This window comes from Rhinatrema bivittatum, chromosome 5 (assembly GCF_901001135.1).
Source record: "Rhinatrema bivittatum chromosome 5, aRhiBiv1.1, whole genome shotgun sequence".
NCBI lineage: Eukaryota > Metazoa > Chordata > Amphibia > Gymnophiona > Rhinatrematidae > Rhinatrema > Rhinatrema bivittatum.
In genome coordinates, this window is record NC_042619.1 from 250,393,814 (window position 1) to 250,417,772 (window position 23,959).

Sequence of the window (23,959 nt, forward strand, 5' to 3'; positions counted from 1 at the left end):
AGCTAGCAAACAAGTGTAGGTAATATACCTGGATGGCGTGACGTCAGAATGAGGGAACGCCCTCAAGGTTCGTGCCAAGGGTGGTAAAAAGATGTGGGTTGCGCACGCGCACCCTAGTAGGAACCTGGGAGGAGCAATGGCGGGAGGCTGCACCATAGCCGTTCCGGGGACGCCGGAGAGGTCAGCTTGTAGGCGCTGCGGTAGCCATCTTTCCCAGGTAAGCAGGAGGAGCCGTGAATAAGGTGAGGCAAACGGGGCAAAGCCATCTAGCACCGACGGACGCAACAATTTCGTTCAGTTCGTCTGACTCATCACCCCTGAAAACCATCTCCAGAACTGGTATCTCCCCAATATCCTCATTAGTAAACACGGAAGCAAAGAATTCATTTAGTCTTTCTGCAATGGCCTTATCTTCCCTAAGAGCCCCTTTAACCCCTCAGTCATCTAATGGTCCAACCGACTCCCTCACAGTTTTCTTGCTTCGGATATATTTAAAAAAGTTTTTATTATGAATTTTTGCCTCTATGGCCAACTTCATTTCAAATTCTCTCTTCGCCTGTCTTATCAATGTTTTACACTTAACTTGACAATGCTTATGTTTTATCCTATTTTCTTCAGATGGATCCTTCTTCCAATTTTTGAAGGATTTTTTTTTGGCTAAAATAGCCTCTTTCACCTCACCTTTTAACCATGACGATAATCGTTTTGCCTTCCATTAAGAGTGTCCCAACTCTTAATTTCAAAATAATATAACAACCACAGATGAATTATAAAAATGAAGGGAAAAGACTTCAAAGAAACAGGATAAATAGTACTGCATAATTGTTTCCCAACCTGTAGCACACTGATATGCTTTTGCATCTGATCAGATGTGCCACAGACAAGTCACCACTGCCTGATGCTCAGATCCAGATCAGCACTTGGCCTTTGCTCTCAGTACCTCACACCAGTAGTAGCTCTTAAATATATAGGAGTTCCTTTCTGAGAACATGTGTAATCATACATGTCACTTCTTCCCAGCTACCTGGACTGTGATACTTAATGAGTAGCATACAGGGCAGTTATCTGGGCTCAGCTTTGTGCTGCACATGACTTCCACAGCACCTTTTCATCTTTCTTCTCCTGAGCCTCCTTCTTTGAGCACTTCCAGCCTGTCTTATACCCAGGGTGAGTGAGATGAGGAGAGTATGCATTGAGCACTGGATGTGATTCATTCTGAGTGATGGGAGCAGCAGCATTGGAGTTCTGGCAGTCAAGGTAACTGAGCCTGCTGACCACACCATACCAGCTTCTCCCTTCTTTTGCACTTATATATAGAAGCTGGTCATTGTGATAAATTAATGAGTGTCTTTTCCTTTGTTTTAAATGTTGGAAGAGAGACTAGCAGAGCTCTTTCTTTAGCCATCAGTCTTCTCCATGGCCGCACTTCCTGCTCTGTGAAGGATGGTATGCCACAACACATTTTTGCTGATTGGTGTACCTTGGGTTTGAAATGGTTGAGAAACACTGGCATATACTATAATTCCTTTAAGCTATGCACGTGAGCAATTGCTCATACATTTCGAGCATTGCTCACAGGTTTTACATGGTTGCTCACATACATTTTTCTTGTGCTATATACAGAAATGCAACGCTTATAACTGGCGCTCAAAAATTGTTGGTTTAAAAAAATTGTTGCTCACACGAAAAAAAAATTGCACGCACCTAGTCATTCCTTGAGAGAACATTGACATATACCGCAAGGGTCCAATGCTCTTATCAGTAAAAAAAAAAAACCAACAAAACACAAAACAAAACTCCACAAATGTTTTTAGGTCAAAATAACTACTTTTTAAATATTCAACTTAGGGTAAAATTTTAGGGTGAATTAGAAAAATGATACGATGTGGCTTCAATCCTGAATTAAGGTTTTCGGGGACCTCAGAGCTACCCTGCTTTCGAGAAAACCAGAGCGTTGGAACGTTGTGGTATATGCAAAAGCTTTTACCCTCTTTCTCTGAAATATTTTCTGATCCTTTTCATAAATACTATGTGGCTGTTAAATTATTTCCAAATTAAGACTTGGGGCATTTTTCGTTTATATGTGAATCTATAGCATTACACGGCTTTTTGCTATGGTAAACTGCTTCTATTTTCCCTCGGAAGAAGGGCAGACTCAGCACTTCCGCGGCATCCATTACCATGGAGACCTGGAATGGGCGGACTCGTTGCGCAGCCGCGCGACACTTACCTCTGAGAGGGCTACTCCACCATGACGTAGCTTCCGGGAAAGGGTAGCTTGAGCGGAAGCTGTCCGGAAGTGGTGGGGACTGTGGAGAGGTGGTAGAGTCATGAGCTGGTGAGTGGGGATATGGGGATGGAGGGACGGGGAGTCGGTGCCTAAGGGATGTTTGGGTAGAAGGAGGAGGGGGGAAGTTCTGGGAATAATTGAGGGAAGGTTTGCTCGACGTGGGGCTGCTGTTATTGAGCGGCAGAGAAAATAAGGAGCCTGCCAGGATCAGCCCCCTCTGAGGTTCTTTGGTGTACTAGATCTTGCTTGTTCTAATGTACTATGCCGTCCTGCATTGTTGCTATAGTTCAGATTTATGTTTGTGATGATGAATCAAATATTTTGTACAGTTATCATAGGCTAGAGATAATCCAGGTGCTTTAGATGAGAGACCAGAAATAGGACAAGAGGGGAGTGGAAGACACTTTTTGACTTTACTCATTTTGATCCCCTAAATGAGACGCTTTCTTTGGAGTCACCTGATATGAAAAGTACTCTGATGTGGATGCTTCTTGTAATTGGTTAAATGTTATTCATAGCATAGTTCGTTATTAATGGGTACTGTGCTAGAGTAAGTAAAATGGCAGCCATGTGTGGAAATTATTATTATAGCCAGGTACACTTGGAAAGGCCACTGCTTAACCCTGAAATGAGCATAAAGGAATGGATCTACTCTTTGGGATCTGATGGGTACTTGTGATCCAGATTGGCCACTGTCAGAGACAGGATACTGGGCTTGATGGACCTTTAATTGTATTTTTTTTCTCACTTCTTTGCTGCTGTTGATATTTTGTTTGACTTATTTTCTTCATTTTTAGTTTAGCTTTTGTATTATTTTTACTTCTTTTTCTTTGGTTTTAATTTTTTGCTTTTCTGAATTTTAGGGATCAAGTGACCTGGCTTTTGGGATTTTTCAAAGCCTGGTGACAACCATAGATTGAAAAACAGAGTGGGAAGGGGGTGTCATTGGAGATGTCAGTTTCTGTAAATATTCTGTACCCATATCTAACTCGCACAAATTATTGGCTAGAAACATCCAATATAGTACCAGTTGTATGAGAATTGTGCTAGCATCTTCAGTGTCATGTTCTTATTTAGGTCTACAGAAGTATATTTGTAAGCATATTCATTTTGGATATCCTGAAAAGAGATTGGCTAGGATGTATGTTGGGGTGGCTAATTCTGGTCCTTGACAGCCACAGCCAAGCCTGTTTTTCAGGATATCCATAATGAATATGCATGTGAGAGATTTTCATGCACTGCTTCCATTGTATGCAAATCTATCTCATGCTTATTCATTGTAGATATTCTGAAAACCTGGCCTGTTTCTGGCTCTTAAGGACTGGAGTTAGCCACTCCTGGTATATGTCATGACTGGTATGAGATACCTTGTAGTGGAGAATCATCTGGCTATTTATTTATTTATTTATTTGTTTTAAATCTTTTCTATACAGTCGTTTGGTGGGGACTGTCACAACGGTTTACATTAAGGCACATAAAAAGTAATGATACTACAATTTGTCCGTTTACATAGGTGCCATAAGGTTCGGTAACATAGTTTGTGATCAATGTTCATTGTTAAATGTAATGAATCATGTCCATGTCTCTCTAGCTCAGTTTTAAGTATATGTCCAAACACTTCAGTATGTCTACTTCTAGTGTTGCATTAGTTTTGCAAGTTCATGAGTTTGTGCCCACCTTTACACAAAGTTTTGGAATACCTGCATTACTGAATAGAGAGAAATGTAAAGAGAGGAATGGAGAATGAACTTGATAGTTTAATATAAAATCAGTACTTGGATGGTGGAATTTATGTAACCCCTGGTGCTAGTGTGCAGTATGCCTGCCTCTAATTTTGTCTTCAATAATCTCTGGACTTTCTGTGTTAGAAAAGTTGTTTTGTTTTTTTTTTGCTCAGCAATTTTCTCCTGCTTCTTTGGGCTTTCAGCCCAGTTGGAACTGCAGTGGTTTAAGAGGACAAGGTGAGCAAGTCAGCTGGCCTGGGCACATCCCTGAAGGGGGCTCAGAGCTCCAGAGCTTCTTGCAGCTGCCTTATCCCCTCACCTTGGTGTTCTTAAGAAAGTAGAAGGAAGCCTGTGGTGAAGAGTAGGTGGTGCCTGTTAGTGTGCACTGGCTCAGGTCCCGCATACTTGATTTGCTACCACTAGTGTGCCCAGGACTAGCCTCATTTGACTCTCACTACAAGGTGAATGGAGGCTGCAATGTTGAGAAGGCAGGAGAGTATGAAGGCCTTCTGAATCGGTAGTCTGAGCCTAGAGTGCAAAAATCTTATGCTGTTGCAGAACGAGTTCCCCTACTATGAACCTTCATTCACTGTTATTTCATTTTTCCCTATTTTTCACACACTCCCCCTCCAGTGTAGCCCAGCCATTGTATTGAGAGTTTTTGGCCAGGATCTACTGACTACAATTCATTCTAGAATCCAGTACTTATATGCCCTGAAACTGACCACAAGTCTGGTAGTTGCAGTCTCAGGGACCTCGGCATATCTGATCTCTCGGATTCGATCTTCCTGGAGGCTGTAAAGGCATCTAGTCCCTTTGGGCCAATGAGCAGATATAGGGCTTGGAATTCAAACCCGTATTGCGTGCATGGTAACATGCATAAAGGCCATTGGTTTGGCTCCTTGCACACAGATCACATACTTAATTATTTCCTCAGTATATTGAAATTACAGGTTATTATGTTGGTGTGTATGTGAGCGCGGTGTAAATACACCTACATTTATTTATTTTATTAATTTAAGCAAATTTATAGCCCACTGATTCACAAATCTCAGCAGGTCACAGCCAACATACATAATCATTAAACCAACAGAACAAGCAAAGCTATACTAACATAAATATGTAAATAAATGACAAACATCAACAAAGTCAAAACAAATCCAGTGTAAACAGAGTAAAAATCAAACATAATAAAACTCAATTGGGAAAAGCTAAAGCAAAAACATGGGTTTTAAGGAGCTTTCTAAAGCGGAGAAAGTTATTTGCATTTCTAATCTCATCAGGTAGGTTGTTCCAAAGAGTTGGACCAGCTATACCAAACATTTGTTCTCTAGATTCCTGAAAGTGAGCGTATTTAAGAGATGGTATTTCCAATAAGTGTTTTGTTGATGAGTGAAGGAAGCAAGTAGGATGGTATTGCTTTATCACTTAGGTCAAATAAGGAGGGTCAAGGCCATGCAAAGTCTTGAAATAAGCATAAGAATTTTAAAGAATACCCATCACACAGTGGGCAACCAATATAAGTTGGCAAGAACAGGCAAAATATGGACTCTTAGTGGAGAGCCAGAAATTAAGCGGGCAGCAGAATTTTGAATCTGTTGTAAGACCTTCAGGTGAGTATTTCATTGGAAAAGAAGAAAATCCATTCTGGTAATGTGGGACATGATGAGACCCTCTCCCAGTAATGGGGAGAGAGGGGAGTTATACTAAGAGAAACTGTAAAAACTTCAAGCATTTTCAGAAGCCAAGAAGAAAAGGTATGTGTTTCCTTTCTCTTCCTGACAGTTATTTTTATCTACTTTTATAAGAATCTGGCTCATGCTTTCCTCAGCTTTCAGCTTCTAGGTACTAAAGCCTGTAATTTCTGGTTGACCGCACACTGATTCACAGCTTCTGCACCAAGGATTTGATAATATGACATTACAGGCACTCTGTCTGCTAGACAGCAATAACTGGAACAGGGCGGCAGCCACTGACATAGATATGGGCTAAAAGTGGAGGGAAGGCATGGATGGGATGAATAATATTATGGGGTGATTATACTGTTGGGTCATGATTGGCTGCAGTGAGGAAGAACAGGGTCAGATGATTGGACTTCTTCTTTTGGCTTCTATCTGTTGGGCTATTTCCTGCTATGGGCTGGGAACTGGACAGGAAAACAGTACTTCTCTGTCTGCTTCTTTAACTCATCCCTTCCGATCCCCTTCTTCTTGCCTAAGCCTTGATTGATGGCTACTATGCCTATCTTTGCCTGAGTGTCATTGTTTTTTTAATTATGAGCTATATTCTATAGGTGCATTTAAGTGTCCTTGAGATGTCATGGACAGGGTATGACAACTAGGGAAGAAGACAGGTGAAGTAGGAGGCCATACACTACTTCATCAGTATTTTACCTTTCTTGTTTTAAGGTTTGTATTTTTTGCAAGTTGTTAAGGTGAAGGTGAGCAGGTAATGAATTCTATGCCAGATGTTAAGAAGCAGCCATCTTGAGTTGACTGGAGGGGCACTGTAACAGTTCTTAGCCAAGTAGATGTGGGGTTCTTCACCTCTTTCTTCTGGTTGTGAGCAACAGGGAATGAAACTCCCATTCCTTATTGTTCTGCCAAACCAGTCCAGACTAGTGGGTTATCCCTGCTTTCCAGCAGGTGGTAGCAGAGAGCACAAGCCTTTTCTTATGTCATGTTCACCTATATAGCTGGGTGTAGTAGGAAAGGCTGTCAGTAGTTCTCTTCCTCCAGCAGAAGAACTGTGCAGCAGGACGGATTTTCTTTTTCGTAAGCTACCAAGATGATAGTGCAGTAGGTTGAGCTTTCTGGGACAGCCTAAACTGAGCCAAACAAAAAAAGAAAAAAGAAAAATGAGGGACAACGGCCAGGATTGGCTGCTCTTTCTTTCCTGAAAAAAAAAATATATCCAGTTCTTATTTGGGCCTGCTCTGCAGCTGGGGACATAAAGTTGTCCCAAACCCCCTCCTTCCCCCAAGAATACAGCTACAGATTCCTGCAGTGGGCCTGTAGAAGGACTCAATTTTTCCTGTGCTGCAGAAGGCTGATGGGAGAGGGGAGGAGGTATCTGCTATGCAGTAGCTGACAGCAAAGTAGAATTACAAGTTCCTTTTCCAGGAATTGCAAGAGCACGGAGGAGTGTATTTGGGCAGGCACCGCAGGAGGAGATAAGGGCATTGGCACTCCTGGGAAACAGTGGAAAGAATACCTTTACCCTTGGCAGCCAAGCAATGGCAGACCTCTAGACTTCACAGAGGGCATCTCCGGTGGTATCTCAGAACTCCATGGTGGAGCAGGGGTTTTCCACAGAGTATGTACTGGTTATGCACAAGGTTTATTGTGCAATGAAGAGTGGAGGAGATAGGGGGCCAGCAGAAACTTGGTTATCCCCTGAGCCTGGAGAGGAATCGTCTTCAGGTTTAAAGAGATGGAACTGGATAAAGATCCTTTTCCATACTACTCCACAACATCCAGCATAACCCATGGAAGGGAGGTTGAAAACCATAGGAGTCAGAGGAAGGCTCTGAAAAAGCAGAAATGACATCACTTGGAAGAGAAGACTTGGTGGTGAGACTCTTCAGGAAAGATAAATTTAGGGCACTTATATCCTGTAATCCAGTCTCTGAAACTTTCAGCTAAATGGGAAAGGAAAGCAGCCCCATGAGGAAATCTAATTTTAGTGTGGATTAAGAAAAGCCCTAAAGCCTTCTTGCTTCATCTAGTAGTAGAGGAGATGATTATAGTAGAATGGGAGACCCCAAACTCCTCTATTAGAATCAGGGGAGCCATGTAGTCCAATAAACAGAAGTGGATTGCCGATTTCATATGTCAAAGGTGGATGCACAAGTGGCTACAGTCATACAAAAGACAATCCCGATGGAGGGGAGCATGGCCCTGAAGGGACCCCCAAGATAGGAAGATTGAAGTGACTCTGAAAAGAATCCTTTGAGATTGGTTGGCCGCCCATATTCCAGAGGCCTATGCAAATTCCCTTGCAGACAGAGCTCAAGGAAGCCATCCATCCAAGGAACATTAGACTGACTGCTCCAGTTGGAGGCTATAGTACCAGTTCCCGAGAGGAAGATCAAGAAAGGAAGGGGGGTGTTATATATATATATATATATATATATATAACACCCCCCTTGTCCCTAAATTCCCTGCTCCAGGACATCATGATGTTCTATATCGGGTCGGGTCCAACACATAACTAAAACGTTCACATCCTTTAAATCCAAGACCAGCTAAAAGGTGCCCTCCTTCTTGGAAACCACAAAGTAAATGGAGTATCTTCCTTTCTTGATCTTCCTCTCGGGAACTGGTACTATAGCCTCCAACTGGAGCAGTCAGTCTAATGTTCCTTGGATGGATGGCTTCCTTGAGCTCTGTCTGCTAGGGAATTTGCATAGGCCTCTGGAATATGGGCGGCCAACCAATCTCAAAGGATTCTTTTCAGAGTCACTTCAATCTTCCTATCTTGGGGGTCCCTTCAGGGCCATGTTCCCCTCCATCGGGATTGTCTTTTGTATGACTGTAGCCACTTGTGCATCCACCTTTGACATATGAAATCGGCGTTATATATATATATATATATATATATATAACACCCCCCTTGTCCCTAAATTCCCTGCTCCAGGACATCATGATGTTCTATATCGGGTCGGGTCCAACACATAACTAAAACGTTCACATCCTTTAAATCCAAGACCAGCTAAAAGGTGCCCTCCTTCTTGGAAACCACAAAGTAAATGGAGTATCTTCCTTTCTTGATCTTCCTCTCGGGAACTGGTACTATAGCCTCCAACTGGAGCAGTCAGTCTAATGTTCCTTGGATGGATGGCTTCCTTGAGCTCTGTCTGCTAGGGAATTTGCATAGGCCTCTGGAATATGGGCGGCCAACCCTGCCAAATAATCTCCAGGACCCATTTATCTTAGGTAAATAGTAAAATATTAACATAGCAATGATGGCAGATAAAGACAAAAATGACATCCAATCTGCCCAACAAGTGGTTTATGGTAGAAACTACCTCACTATGCATTGGGTGAAGTGTGCGCCATGTATCTAAAACCCCTAAAGTTATATATATATAACACTTTAGGGGTTTTAGATACATGGCGCACACTTCACCCAATGGATGCCTAGATTATATGTTAATAAAAGACACAGAATGATCTTGGGTGTTTAAAGCAGAGCTGGGCCCTTAGAAATTATAGATCATGCTCCAGTGATTTTAGATTTACAGACATCTGCCAGGCGAATAACTTCAGATTATGGATGTTCCCTAAATACTTGTATGGGGACAAAGGATTTTGATCTTTTTTTATTTATTTAAGGCTTTATATTCCATTTATATCAAAATATGTGCTAAATGGATCACAAAATTGACATAAAACAGTATATTAAAACATCAAAAATAAAAATTCATATCATAAAATATATATTTCAAAAGCCTGTCTAAAAAGTTCAGCCTTCAACAGCTTTCTAAACTGCTTTAAATCATCAATGAAATGCAGTTCTAATGGCAGGGCATTCCACAACATGGAGCCAGAAACAGAAAAAGATCTTTGGCGCATTTCATTTAAACGTAACATCTGAATCTTTGAAATTGCTAACAGATTTTGATTTAAGGATCTTAATTTTCACTTAGGAACATAGTTTTGTAAAAGGTTTGACAAATAACTAGGTGCATTATTCTTCAAACATTTTTATACTAATATTATAATTTTAAACTGGATTCGATACTCAATGGGTAGTCAATGAAGTTCTTTCAGAAAAGGACGAATATGATCACGACATTGAAAACTAACTATTGAACGAGCTGTAGCATTCTGTAAAACCTGCAAAGCTTGAAAAAAATGGGAACTCTATTCCAAGGACAATGCAGAACATAAGTCAACTACTCCTGTACTGGGAAATGGCAAAGATGGTCCTGAGAGGAAAAATTTTGGCCTTTGTAGCAGCACGAAGCAAAGTGTTGATTCACCAAATTCAGTATTTGAAAGGTAAATTGCGAGAGGCAAAACAGGGTTTTGAAAATAAACCATCTAAACAGAATAGAGAACTGGTAGTGAGTATACAATATGAGTTAAACTCCTTATTACATCAGAGAGCACAAAAAGATTTGTGATACTAAAGGCCAAGTATTATCATTATGGGAACAAATCAGGGAAAATTCTTGTGATCGTAATAAGGACTTGGGGAGGGAAGAGACGCATTTTCACCATGCGTTCTTCCTTGGGTAAATTGGTTATTTCTAATGTGAGGTATTTCATAATTATTATCAAACCTTAAACACGGCAGAATAGGTTAACATGGCCCAAACTGAAGAATATTTACAACAGTCTGTTCTTCCCTGGCTAACTGATTCTCAATTAAAGGTACTTAATAGATCCATTCTTGCACAGAAAGTTCTGGTTGGGATTAAAAAGGCTCAGCTGCTTAAAGCACTGGGACCAGATGGCTATCCAGCTGAATTTTTCAAGATATTAGCCCTGCAATTATTATCCTTACCTTTAAGCACAGCATTTGCAGATCTTATAGATCACCAATACTCGCCTTATTCCCCAAATATGGCATATATTACTGTTATCCCCAAGGCTAATAAAGATCCGACTGTCCCAGAATCGTACCAACCCATCTCACTTCTAAATTTCGACTTTAAATTATTAGCAAAAATCATGGCAGATAGGACAAAATGGCAGCTAACCTATCTCGTAAATGAGGACCAAGTGGGATTTGTCAAGAGTAGAAGCTCTTCTATGAATGTGCAGAAGATGTTGGCCTCTTTGGAATTCTGTTATTGACAAGAACTCCAATCAATGCTCATCAGTTTTGATGCTGAGAAAACATTTGATCAGATTAGTTGGTCTTTCATGTTTGCAACTTTAAACAAGATGGGATTTGGTGGATACTTCCAAAGACTATTGGAGGTTCTTTACCATTAACCTTCAGCCTCGGTGTTAATGGAATATCCTCTGCCACCTTTGAGCTCCACCAGGGGACAAGAAAGGGTTGTCCTCTGTTGTCATTAATTTTTTTTTATTACTTTGTGTCTAATTCTATTTAATAAAGGCTCCAATGTTAATATCAAGGGAATCTCCATAAGGCCTGAAGAGGCAGCCCCATTCAAATTGGTTGCCTTTGCGGACGATATCCTGGTTCATATTGGTGACCCAGAGGAATCTTGGGCAGCGTTGATGGGGGAATTTCTCACATATTGGAAGGTTGCCGGGTTAAAGTTGTATTTGGGGAAATCTAAAGTCTTGTTCACTAAACCGGAAACACAGACGTGGTTAGGGGAAGATTTCCTTGTCCCTAGAGTTGAAGATTCCTTACCATATTTAGGAGTCCTAATTCCTCAGATCCCTGCCAGGATACAATTGTTAAATTATGGGATTACCTGAATGAAGATGAGTAATCAGCTAAAAAGCTGGATGGATTTACCTATTTCACTGGCTGGGAGGGTAGCACTATATCAGTGGCTATATGTAATGCAGTTGGTTCCCACATATTGGTCTAGGAAAGAGTTGATGGGTATAGATAAGCAAATGCAGAGCTTTTTAGGGAAAGTTTGAAACCTTGTATAGCTCTGTCCAAATTGCGGTCTCTTAAAATGCAAGGGGGGTTAGGGTTGGCAGATTTAAGAATGTATAACATTGCTTGCAATTTATGAGATATAGGAGACTGGATTATGGATACTAGTTATTACACCCCATTACACACAGAAAAACTTAGAGTTAAACTCTTGCAACTACATTTTATTTTGCATAAAACAAGGCAGGTCCTTCCCATACCCCTCCAGAGTAATGTTGTTCTGTTCCCCATTTTGAGTGCGTGGCGATGGTTTTGCCACACAATGGGACTTACTCCCCAGATTACCTATTTTTTTTTTTACCGTTACTGGGAAATAAAGGTTTTAATCTTGGGTTGCACAATAAGGTGTTTCAAGACTGGTATGATAAGGGTATTTGAACTGTACTTCAAATAGTGGATGATAGGAATCAGGTGCGTCCATTTCAAGCACTTAATGATGAATATGGCCTTAATCCAAAGCAATTTTATGCCTATTTAGAAGTGCGACACTACATTCACTCTGACCTTGCCTGACCCACGTAATCATGCTTGGGAACTCCTCTCAGACTTTTTAGATTTGGAAGATCCCAGTAGGCACAGGATATCCTTTTGGTAAAATGAATACTAAAGCATAGGCCTGCTCCACGATGGGATGCTTTAGCAGAGGGCTGTAATAAAGAATTGGGGACTAAGTTGACCTCGGCATATTACAAGGGGTGTTTCACAAGGGCTCAGTCTTTATCCATTACTATTTCTCTTATGGAATTCCAATTTAAGTTCCTACACAGATCTTATATTGCCTCTACGAAGGCTAGTAATTTGGGAATCCCCGGATCTGGACAGTGCCCTAAATGTGGAAATGTTAATAGTACATTACGTCACCAGTTTTGGACTTGTCCTCTACTGCGCCACTTTTGGATTAATGTTCATGGTTATTTTACATGAATGAGTGGCGTTTCCATTTCTTTTATGGTGAGCATCTTTTTATGGGATGATTTGCGGGGAGTTCCCTTTCCTAGCAAATATATTAAATGGTGGTGCAGAGTAGTGCTGTTGTTAGCTAAGAAATATATACTGCAGAAGTGGATATCTGCCGACTTTGACACAACTTAGAAAACTTGTTCATCAAATGTGTACTGGACAGATATATTGACAAAATTGAATGGTTCAAGAAAAAGAGGGATTTTGTGAAACGATGGGAGCTATATTTGAACTCTTTGTCTCCTTTTGCATGTGGGTTGCTTCTCAATGATTTGTTCACAAGATGATCTTAGGTGGTACCCTACTAATAAATGTGTGAACATGATATCCTTTTAGTACTTCAGATGAGGAGGTTCAGGATCTTATAGGGATGGGGGTGGAGGGAGGGTTTGGAGGGCTTGGGGATTTTTTGATTGTGAATTTCTTATTATGTTTTTCTTAAGCCTGAAGGTTTGCAAAACTCCTTTCTGACAGGCAGTTGTTGTTTATTACACAAATGTTTGAATAGCAATACATTGTGTTCAACAGTTATTATAAGATTGTTATGTGGAGCAAAAAGTAAAATGCTGTTATGAGTCTGTGGCGGGATTATTGTGCCTGCTCTGGGCTCTCTTATTGTATTTTTATGGCTTTTTCAATAAACAGATTTAAACATAAAGGATGTGAACAGGGCACTTCAAGTGCCCTACTTTTGAATGGAAAGCTTAAAGCCACTAATTCTAGTGTAAGGAAGGGAGAGATTTTTGCCTCCTTGGACTTTTTCAAAGTCCACACCAGGGAAGACCATCGGAGATGTTTGAGGTTTACAATATTGGGGAAACACTACCAGTTTATAGCCATGCCTTTTTGGCTTCGTCATTGCCCCTGAACCTTTACCAAGGTATGGTGGCAACATTCCTATGCAGAGAGAGAATATTAGTCCACCCCTTCTGGACAATTGGCTAATCAGAGCCAAGTTGTAAGCTCTAGGTTTGATAGTCAACAGAGAAAAAAGCCTGCTTCACTCAGCGTAGTCCATAGTTTACATAGGAGTCTGGTATGACTTGAAATTAGGGAAAGTGTTTGATGCCCAAGAGAATCGCTAAGCTGCAGGCACAGGTGAGGGAGCTGTTGACCTCCAGGGCTCCTTGAGTAAGATTGTATCTGCAGGTATTAGGGTCAAGTGTGGTGGCCATAGATGTGAAACTCTGGATGAAGATCCACATGTGTTCCCTACAGACAGCTCTGCACTCTTGATGATCTCAAAGGCAAGACTATGAATGGACTCGCCCCATACTAAGAGAGAGCAGAGGTAGCTGTTTGAGACTGATCTGACAAAAGCAGTAGATCAGGAGTGCTCCAGATTTCTGTCACTACTGTGAGCCAAGCAGCCTAGTGGGCTGGGAGCCCATTGCAGAAGTGCAGGGCCACTGGCTGCCCTTGGAAGCCTCGTGGATGATAAACCACTTAGAGATCAGGGCAGTTGCATGGGCACTGATTGACATCTGCCCAATGTTAAAGAGGCAGGTAGTAAAAATTCTGTCAGTGCCACGGCAGAAGCCTACATAAGCAAGAGGGTACCAAGAGCCCTCGATTGGCATGGAAAACAGGTCTGCTAATAAACTAAGTTGAAGCCCATCTTGAGGCATTATCAGCATTGTATATAGTGAGGCTGGCCAACATAAGAGTGGACTTCCTGAGCAGGCACATCTTGGATTCGGGGAATTGGAATTCGCATTACAGGCACTCAAGCAGATTGTGTCCAAATGGAGGACTCCCTGGTGGGACCTAATAGCAACCTACCAAAATGCCAAGGCAATAAATTTCTTCAGCCAGCAAAGGGACAGGAGCTTGAAAGGGATAGATTCCTTGACCCAACCTTGGCTATCAAGCAAGCTGCTTTATGCATCTCCTCCCTTTCCCTTGTTAGGGCAATTTCTCCAAATGGTCACAGCCCATCCCAGGTTGGTCATTCTGGTAGCTCTGGACTGCGCCAAACACCCCTGATAAGCGGATCTGATCCGGTTAAAGAGGAACCACTCAGGCTCACTTTGGATAAGGGGCTTCTTCGACAGGTCCAGCAACAATGGAGCATCTGGCGCCATTTTATCTTGCAGCTTGGCTATTGAAAGGAAAAGACTGAAAAGGAATGGCTATTTGGAACTGATGTTTGGCAAGGAAGATATTCACTTCACTGGCATACAACAGAGTATGGAAGAACTTTGGGGCCAGATGCCTTAGCAAGATTCTGTCCCCCTTCAAAGCCCAGATGTCTTCAATCCTGGAATTCCTACAAGTTGGTTTGGAGAAGTGTTTAACACTAAACTCTTTAAAGGTAGAAGTGCAGATCTAACATGTTACAGGGGCGCAGGTTGAGGGTGGTCTCTTGTCCTTACACCTGGATGTAGTAGGCTTTTCAGAGGGGTGAAATGTGTGGCTACCACATGTCAGTCCACCAAGTGATCCCTTCTTGGGATCTGAACTTAGTGCTGAGATTCCATGGATCAGACCCCTTTGAGCCACTGAGGGATGTGTCAGTCAAAGATCTAACATTGAAGACAGGATTTCTAGTAGTCATCTGTTCGGTTAGAAACATTTTGGAGCTCTAGGCTCTGTTATATAGAGATTTTTATTTGATGTTTTCAAAAGACCTGGTCACCATTCAGCCGGTGCTTATATTTTTTACCAAAGGTGGTGTCAGAGTTCCATCTGAATCAGGCAATATCGCTGTCCATGCTTAGGAGATGGGAGTGTACAGGGTTAATGGACACTTTACACTTTCTGGATGTGTATAGGGCACAGCTTAAGTACCTGAAAGTCAAAAACTGCCTTCTGGAGGTCTGTTTGTTCTCTTTGGATGATGGTAAAAGGGGAAGGCAGCCTCAAAAGTGTTTATTGTACGGTGGATTAAGGAGGCAATTTCCTCAGCTTATATTGGAAAAGAAGGGTCCCAGAATTGCTGGGAGTGCACTTCATGAGGGCACAAGCCTCATCATGGGTGGAGCAAAGACTATCTCCACAGGACATTATGCAAGGCAGGCAGATGGGCTTCTTTACTTTCATTTGTCAAGCATTACAAGCTAGACGTTCAGACCAAAGAAGGCTCAGTATCTGGCATGAGAGTCCTGGAGGCCATCATGGTTTTATCCTGCCCGGGTTAGATACTGTTTGGGCACGATCTGGCAGGATAAGGAAGGTGAAATGTAAGCGTACCTGTTAATTTCCTTTCCTTGAGTCCTGACAGACCAGTCCAGACCCACACTCGAGGAGCTATAATGTCTTTTTCTTGTTCTTTGTTTAGTTCATCTTCAGAAATATTTTGGAAGCTCCTTAGTATCAGTATACAGGGGATGAGAGAAGGAAGACTAGAACAGCCTGTTTATGGCACTCAGATAAATATATAATATTTGTTTAGATATTTGGAATGGAGTGGGGACAAAAATATATTTTTAGGTTAGACAAAGGCTTGGGCAAGAACTACTGACAGCTTTTCCTGCTGCACCCAGTTATATAGGGAACATGGTGTCAGAATAGGCTTGTGTTCTCTCCCTCTACCTGCTGGTGAGTGAGGATTCATCTGGACTAGCCTGTCAGGACTTGGAAAGGAAATTAATAGGTGCATTTAAATTTTACCTTAGGATCTAGGTACTTCCAAGTGACCTGGCTTGATTACTGTTAGAAAGAGGATACTAGGCTTGATGGACAATGGGTCTGCCCCAGCATTTTATGTTCTTAAAGGTTGGTTAATATTTTTCAAGTCGGCATGTCTATTTTTGCAAACTTTTTAAAATATTTTTTTCCTTTCCTGTTTAGGATTCCATTCAAGATTGGGCAGCCCAAGAAACAGATAATTCCAAAGACTGTGAGTCACACTTTTTTTTCCCCCTTGGTCCAACTAGATAGATGTTAAAAATTAGATCCATGGTCAGGATAAGAAGACGACAGTCCTAATATCTGGAAGGACAGTTTCCAAAGGAATTTGCCTGGTTAATTAATTGGTTACCTGAGTAAATTCTTCAGGCAGAAATGTATCCTTCCCTCTATAGCTAAAAGTGTGCCTGCTGCTTCATAGGTGCAGAATTCATAGATAATGGCCCTGCTGGTCCCGCAGGGAGTTGCCCTGTGAAAATTAGCAAGCAGGTCTACAAATACAAGTACCCACACACCTGTAAGCTTCCTTCAGGGTTTAAAAATTAGGAATATCTTGCACCTATTTCAGTGTATTGAATGCAAGGTTAAAAAAAAACAACCAAGCAAAAGCAGAACCTGCTGCATATTCATAGATGATTCTGCATTTCCTAGTATGTAGCCAGATGGACTCGGGGCCTTATGCTCCTCTACCAGCAGATGGAGACGGAGTCAGGTTGCAAATCTGACATCACAGTACATATAGCCTTGCCATGACTTCAGCTCTCCAGTATTCTCCTATAGGGATTGTTGTACTTTTTGGAAGGAGAAATTCTACTTTCTAAATTGAAAATTCAGCCCTGCTCTCCTGTGGTGATACCTAAAGGTCCCTCCCCCAGTTGAGAATTCCTGAGGTGATTTCCGAGATCCCTCAGAGGTGCGCCTTGGTCTGGTAGCCAGTTCCCTGTGTGGACTTTGCTGCTTAAACAGCTGAAAGGCAGCAAGTGCAGTAAGCTGAGCACGGTGGTGACGACCAAAGCCCTCTCCCTCCTACAGCTGGAGATAGTCTCTGTACTCAGCTGGTAAGCGCTGAGCCCAGGTAAGTTTAAAAAAAAAAAAATAGAATTAAAAAAAAAAAGATTTTACCTACCGATTCAGAGAAGTTTGGAGGGTTTTCGGAAAGACTTCTTCCAGTCTCCTTGCTCGGCGTGCCATACCGACGTTGTTCCCGACCCCTTTGGGGTAAGAGGAAGTGGGCTTCCAAGCGGGTTGAGCGGTCCCCCGGTGGGCTAGGCCCCACTTTAAGCTTGGTTGGCATACAGCGTGGTAGGCTGCGGTGGCACTATCTTGCGCATGCCGTATTACTCTCCATAGAACATTGATACGCTCAGTGCATTTGGCTCTGCACACACACCGCACATATCGTTGTGCGCGTACTAAGCACAGAACACAGGAAAAACTGGGCGCACAGGATGTGCGTGTGCCTCGCTGAGTCCTACCTAGGCCTTCAAAATCTGTGCTCATAAATTTTTAAGCACAGTTATCACCGCCAATGGTACCGCCAACCAAGAAAGCTAAGCGCCTTGCTTTCTGCAACAGTTGCCATATTAGAGCCTCTGTCTGACCTGGACTCATTCAGTGCACAATTAAGCTCTGAAATTTGTTGCCAGAGGATGTGGTTAGTGCAGTTAGTGTAGCTGGGTTTAAAAAAGGTTTAGATAAGTTCCTGGAGGAGAATTCCATTAACTGCTATTAATCAGGATGACTTAGGGAATAGCCACTGCTATTACCAGCATCAGTAGCATGGGATCTACTTAGTGTTTGGATACTTGCCAGGTACTTGTAGCCTGGATTGGTCACTGTTGGAAACAGGATGCTGGGCTTGATGGACCCTTGGTCTGACCCAGTATGGCAATTTCTTATGACTCCAACTTATGTCGGCACTGTGAGGAAGCCCAAGGGGAATTGACCTCCTCTGACTTTGCTAAGCCAGGCTCCTCCCATTCAGGTGATGGGTAGACCACTGCTTAACTGGAAGTACGCCAGACCTTAGCATTCCCTTGACGGGTTCATCCGTGGGAGAGAGAGATTCAACTTGTCCCACCCTGGTATCTCCTAGACTAGGCATAGATCCGGCTGCCTTTTCCTGGATGGAGATTTTCCATGGACCACAAGCCTTCGTGCAGGTGCAGTCTACTGCCTCTCTTGCCCCAATCCGGAAGGAACCTCAGCCAGTGACCCCTCCCTCTCCTACCTGCAGGCCCCGAGGCATGCCTCGCTTTATCAAGGGTATCACTGGCAGGGATCTAGATGGCACAGATGAAGTGGAGGTTACAGATTCCTTGGAAGATGGGGAAATTCCCCCTGGGTTAGAACCGTATTGGACCATGTTACAGTTTTTCCATAGAGACAAATTGCCGGCCCTAGTCTCCCAGACCTTGAAGATGCTGGTTGTTCCTGGGGCGGATTCTATGTCGGAACCAAAGAAGAATTCCATTCTGGTTTCCCTGCAGAAGGCCTCCTGCTACTTTCCAGTGATGGATGTCATCCAGGAGTTGATTGATCTGGAATGGGATGCCTCAGAAACAAGTTTTAAAGGGGGCCGAGCGCTGAAAGCTCTATACCCTCTGGATCCAGTGGTGTTATGACTGTCGCTGCCCGACGTCTCCACTACGCCCACCTTATCGCTTTGGCGACTCCCTCTTTGCCTGTGAGAGGTTTGGCTGCCGTGGCGTCCTCATGCCGTCCTCCTGCGTCCCCAGACCGGCTAGACGCTGCACACTGCCATGTTTCCACGGAGCCTAAGGGCGCGCGGTGTGGCCCCCGACTGAAGTACCAACAGTGGCGCGAACCTCAGGGCGTCCCCCTGAGATGACATCATCCACACCGGATATTTAAGGTCTCTGAAATCGCTAACGAATCGAGTTAGCAAAGGTTTACCGGACATGGGTTACTTTACCTAGCTACTCTGCCTCCTCGGGGGTTCCTGCTCCTCGGAGGCCTCATTTCTCTTTTGCCTTTCAGGTCACAGTCTGGAACTGGTACTCGCTCCTCGAGGGCTCTCGTTCACGGACTTGCTACTGAACACCACTTCTGCCAGGAAGTCTTCGCTACCTTCAACATCAGTGAGTTACTCTCTCTCTCTGACCATTCCCTGGAACCAGGTACTCACTCCTCGAGGGCCTACTTCATTCCAGCTCCTGGGCTGCTTCCAAGAACTATTGTGTGAGTATTACCATCAAGGTTCTGTTCCTGAACTCTGCATACCCTGCCTACTCACTATATACAGCTCAGTTATCCAGGATCGCTGTTCCAGTATCTGAGGGACTACAGCCCAGCCGGGCAATTCAACTCACTACTGCCACCTCTGGTGGTTCAATATACTGTTTAATGAAAGAACTAGTGTGTGTCTGTCTCCATATTCTGAGCCTGACCGGTGGTCCCTCTCGGGATCTCCCCCGAGGGTGTGATCATCTGCTACCAGCCCAAGGATCCACCCACAACTACCTCAAAACTAACAAGCAGTAAAGGAACATTTGCGTTTTCCTAAAGTAGATGCACTGGTCTGTGCCGACTCTAAGTGAACAACTATCCCAGTGGAAGGAGAAGCAGCCTTAAAAGATGCGCATGATAGACGGATTGAATCTTACCATAAGCAAGCCTTTGATGCTGTAGCAATTACCTTACTGATCGCTTCTTGTTGCGCTCTGATGGCTCATTCATGTCTACTTCTCTTTCAAGAGATTGATGACTCTGGGGTGAATTCCAGAGTGCTTGTGGAACTTGCTGCTGCCTTTTAGCAGTCGCTGCTCTGATTTAGTCCATACTTTAGCCAGAGGAGTGGCCTCAGTGGTGGTGGCCAGACGACAGCTATGGCTGCGGAGCTGGTCAGCTGACGCAACCTCCAAAGCTAATCCTACAAAGATGCCCTTTAAAGGATCACTCCTATTCGGGAGCGAGTTGGAAATGCTGGCCAGTAAATGGGGAGAGTCTCCAGTTCCCTGGTTACCAGAAGATAAGAGGAAGCAGCCACAGCACCCCTTGCCTATGAGGGGTCATTCCAGGGGTTCCCAGCATTTTTGCCCCTACAGAAATTTGACATTTCAGAGGTCTCGACCCCTGGTGAAGTCCCATTCCTTTCATACTTGACAGCCCAGTAGAGGCTCAGGTTCGGGTTCAATCTCATTCCAAAACCTAGAATGAAATTTTACTGACCCACCTTCAGGACGAGAAGATAGGGGGTCGCTTTTACCAATGGTGGGTCGAGATTACTTCGGACAAATGGGTACTGGAAGTCATTCGAAAAGGATATCCACTGGAATTCCACAGCACTCCCAGAACAAGAAACAAGCAATGAAGATTACACTTCTAAGTCTCCTCAGGATGAGAGTGATAGTCCCCAGTATCTACGCCTCAGGAAAATACGGGGTGATATTTCATTAATTTTGTCGTACTCAAGAAGGAAGGTTCCTTTTTGCCTCATCCTGGACCTCAAGAGCATCAACCATTACCTGCGAGTAACTCATTTTCACATGGAAACCTTACACTCTGTGATAATTGCCGTTTAACCGGGAGAATTCTTAACCTCCCTGGATTTGTCCGAGGCCTACCTACGTATTCCAATCCAGCAGGAACATCAACGCTTCCTTCGCTTTGTGGTGCTGGGTCGCCATTATCAGTTTCAGGCGTTACCCTTTGGCTGAGCCACCACCCCCAGAACCTTCTCCAAGATCATGGTGGCAGTGTGTTAAAAAAGGGATCCTGGTGCAACCGTAATTGGACGATTGGCCGATCCAGGTCAAGTCCGAGGAAGAGAACCTCCTGATAACCAACAGGGTGATCTCTCTGTTACAGCAACTCAGCTGGATAGTAAACCTCACCAAGAGCAGCTTCAAGTCTTCCCAGTCCTTGGAGTATCTGGGAGTCCAGTTCAACATCAGGCGGGGCAAAGTCTTTCTTCCATCCACACGGATACAGAAGTTGATGTTCCAAGTGTAGGTACGCCCGGCAGTGTAGAGCTATCTCAGTGTTCTTGGGTTGATGGCGGCAACCCTGGAAGTAGTGCCTTGGAAAAGGGCTCACATGCATCCTCTTTGACGCTCTCTGCTATCATGTTGGAACCCACAGTCATAAGACTATTCGGTTCGTCTCCACCTACCAATGGGAGTCTGCGCTCTCCTCTAGTGGTAGTTACAGGAAGCTCATCTGAACAGGGTGTGTCCCTGTCCTCCCCAGACTGACTAGTTCTCACGACAGATGCAAGTCTCCAGGGCTGGGGAGCTCACTGTCAGGAGCTGACAGCCCAGGGACGGTGTACAGAAGAAGAGGTCCTCTGGAACATCAATCGCCTGGAAGCCCGGGTAGTCAGATTGGCGTGTTTGTAGTTCAGCCACAGACTACAAGGCCAGGCGGTCCGCACGATGTCTGACAACGCGACGACAGTAGCCTATATCAACCGCCAGGGAAGAACCAAGAGCCAACAAGTGTCACAGGAGATGTACTTCCGCCCACTCCATCAGGAGGTCTATCTACAGATGATCTCAGCCTCCCACATCGCAGGAAAAGACAAAATCAGAGCAGACTTTCTAAGCAGAGAGAGTCTGGATCCAGGAGAGTGGGGATTGTCGGCTAAAGCATTTCAACTGATAGTAGATCGTTGGGGCCTCCCATCAGTCGCCCTGCTAGCCGCATCCCACAATGCAAAGGTTCCTCAATTCTTCAGTTGCAGAAGAGATCCGTGGTCCCAGGGAATTGATGCTCTCATCCAGATCTGGCTGGAAGACGAGTTGCTATACACCTTCTGTCCATGGCCCCTGCTGGGCAGGGTCATTCACAGAATCAAACACCACAGGGGACTAATCCTACTGGTAGCTCCGGATTGGCCCAGGCATCCGTGGTATGCAGACTTGTGGATACCTCCCACCCACCCCGTGGTATGCAGACTTGCGGATACCTCCCACCCACCCCGTGGTATGCAGACTTGCGGATACCTCCCACCCACCCCGTGGTATGCAGACTTGCGGATACCTCCCACCCACCCCGTGGTATGCAGACTTGTGGATACCTCCCACCACTCAGAGACCTGTTAGAGCAGGGTCTTGTCCTTCACGAGGATTCGACTCTATTCTGTCTTATGGTCTGGCCCTTGATGGGGCTCTTCTAATGAAGTGAGGATATTCTGCAGCGGTAATTATCATCTTACTCCATGTTCAGAGGTTCTCCACATCCCTAGCTTATGTGCAGGTTATTTGAGGTCTGGGGCAAGGAATGCGGGTTCAACCCTCAGGTGGTCAAAGTGCCACTTCTTCTGGAATTTTTGCAGGACGGTTTGAATAAAGGCTTGGCCCTTAACTCTTGAAGTTGCAAGTAGTGGCTCTCTCATGTTTTAAGTGTAAGTTGAATGGGGCCTCCCTTTCAGCCCACCCTGACGTGGCCTGTTTTCTGAAGGGAGTGAAGTACTTTCGACTTCCCTTACGGTTACCGGTTCCCTTGTGGAATCTCAATTTAGTACTGGAATTCTTGGCAGGTCCTTCATTTTGGCCGCTGTGGAGTCTTTCCTTGCACTTATTGACCTTGAAGACTGTGTTTCTGGAGGCAATATGCTCAGCATGTCGCATCTCGGAACTGCAGGCGTTGTGCCGGGAGCCATTCCTCTGGATGACACCAGGGATGTTACAGCTACGTGCTTTCCCATCCTTCTTGGCCAAAGTAATCACAGAGTTTCATTTGAATCAGTTTATTTTGTTGCAATCCCTAGCTAAACTCAAGGAAGCAGAGGAATATCATCTCCTCCATCATTTGGATGTCAAGAGACTTTTAATGCGGTATCTGGAAGTCTCAGAACTGATCCGAAAGACGGATGCCTGTTTGTCCTTCACGGCAGAAGGAAACAGGGCGAACCAGCTTCGCGATCCACCATAGCTCGCTGGATTAAGGAGGTGGACATGGGAGCTTATGTGGAGGCTGGAAAGCCATTACCTTCTCAGATAAGAGCTCTTTCCACTAGGGCTCAGGCAGTCTCATGGGCGGAAGTTAGACTGCTGTCTCCCATTGATATCGGCTGAGCAGCAACGTGGTCATCCTTGCACACCTTCTCCAGGTTTTATCGCATGGACATACAGGCCCGGGAGGACGCAGCCTTTGCATGGGCAGTGTTGACTGGACCGCGGGCAGCCTCCCGTCCCGATCAGGAGTAGCTTTTGTAAATCCCATTGGTCCTGAGTCCATTTGGCTACACACTAGGAAATGGAAAAATTACTTAACCTGATAATTTTGTTTTCTTTAGTGTAGACAGATGGACTCAACATCCCGCCCTTGGCTGCTCAAGAACTGCACCAAGGGTCCGCCCGTGGAACGGACCTCAAATCCAAGAGATCACGGCTAAGTGTTCATCCAGTCCATAGATTGGGGCACCCATATTCTTAATGAAGTTTTGTGTTTACGGTTCGTTGAGTACAGCTACAGTTATCCTTTTTGATCATAGTTTTAGTCAAGTCTTTTCACTAGTATGTCCACAGGGGCTTTTGAAGAGAATATGGGAGAGCTGAAGTCACTGCAGGGCTGTATGTACTGTGATGTCAACTTTGCATCCTGACTCTGTCTCCGTCTGCTGGTGGGGGGAGCATAACCTATTAGTCCTGAGTCCATCTGTCTACACTAAGGAAAATTATCAGGTAAATAATTTCTCCATTACAGTGAAAAGAAATCCCTTCCCTTACCTTAAATGTACTAATAGTTGGATTAATGCCTGTACTATCTGAGCAGGCTGGGTCCCTTGGATAAA

The 23,959-nt window shown here is 44.0% G+C and overlaps 1 protein-coding gene across 3 annotated transcripts in view; it reads left to right on the forward strand.

The window, feature by feature from the left end:
* Positions 1 to 2,226: 2,226 nt before the first annotated feature.
* Positions 2,227 to 23,959, forward strand: part of BIN3 (bridging integrator 3) — a 70,916-nt gene continuing 49,183 nt past the window's right edge. Inside the window, exons 1-2 of one of the 3 annotated variants that reach the window (XM_029603779.1) lie at positions 2,227 to 2,338; positions 16,363 to 16,411. In XM_029603779.1, coding sequence (XP_029459639.1) covers positions 2,331 to 2,338; positions 16,363 to 16,411 — 57 coding nt within the window. In that variant the 5' untranslated portion in view covers positions 2,227 to 2,330. Of the gene's footprint in view, positions 2,339 to 2,467; positions 2,513 to 16,362; positions 16,412 to 23,959 lie in introns of those variants that run through there. The other 2 variants (XM_029603780.1, XM_029603781.1) reach the window with 2 other exon arrangements.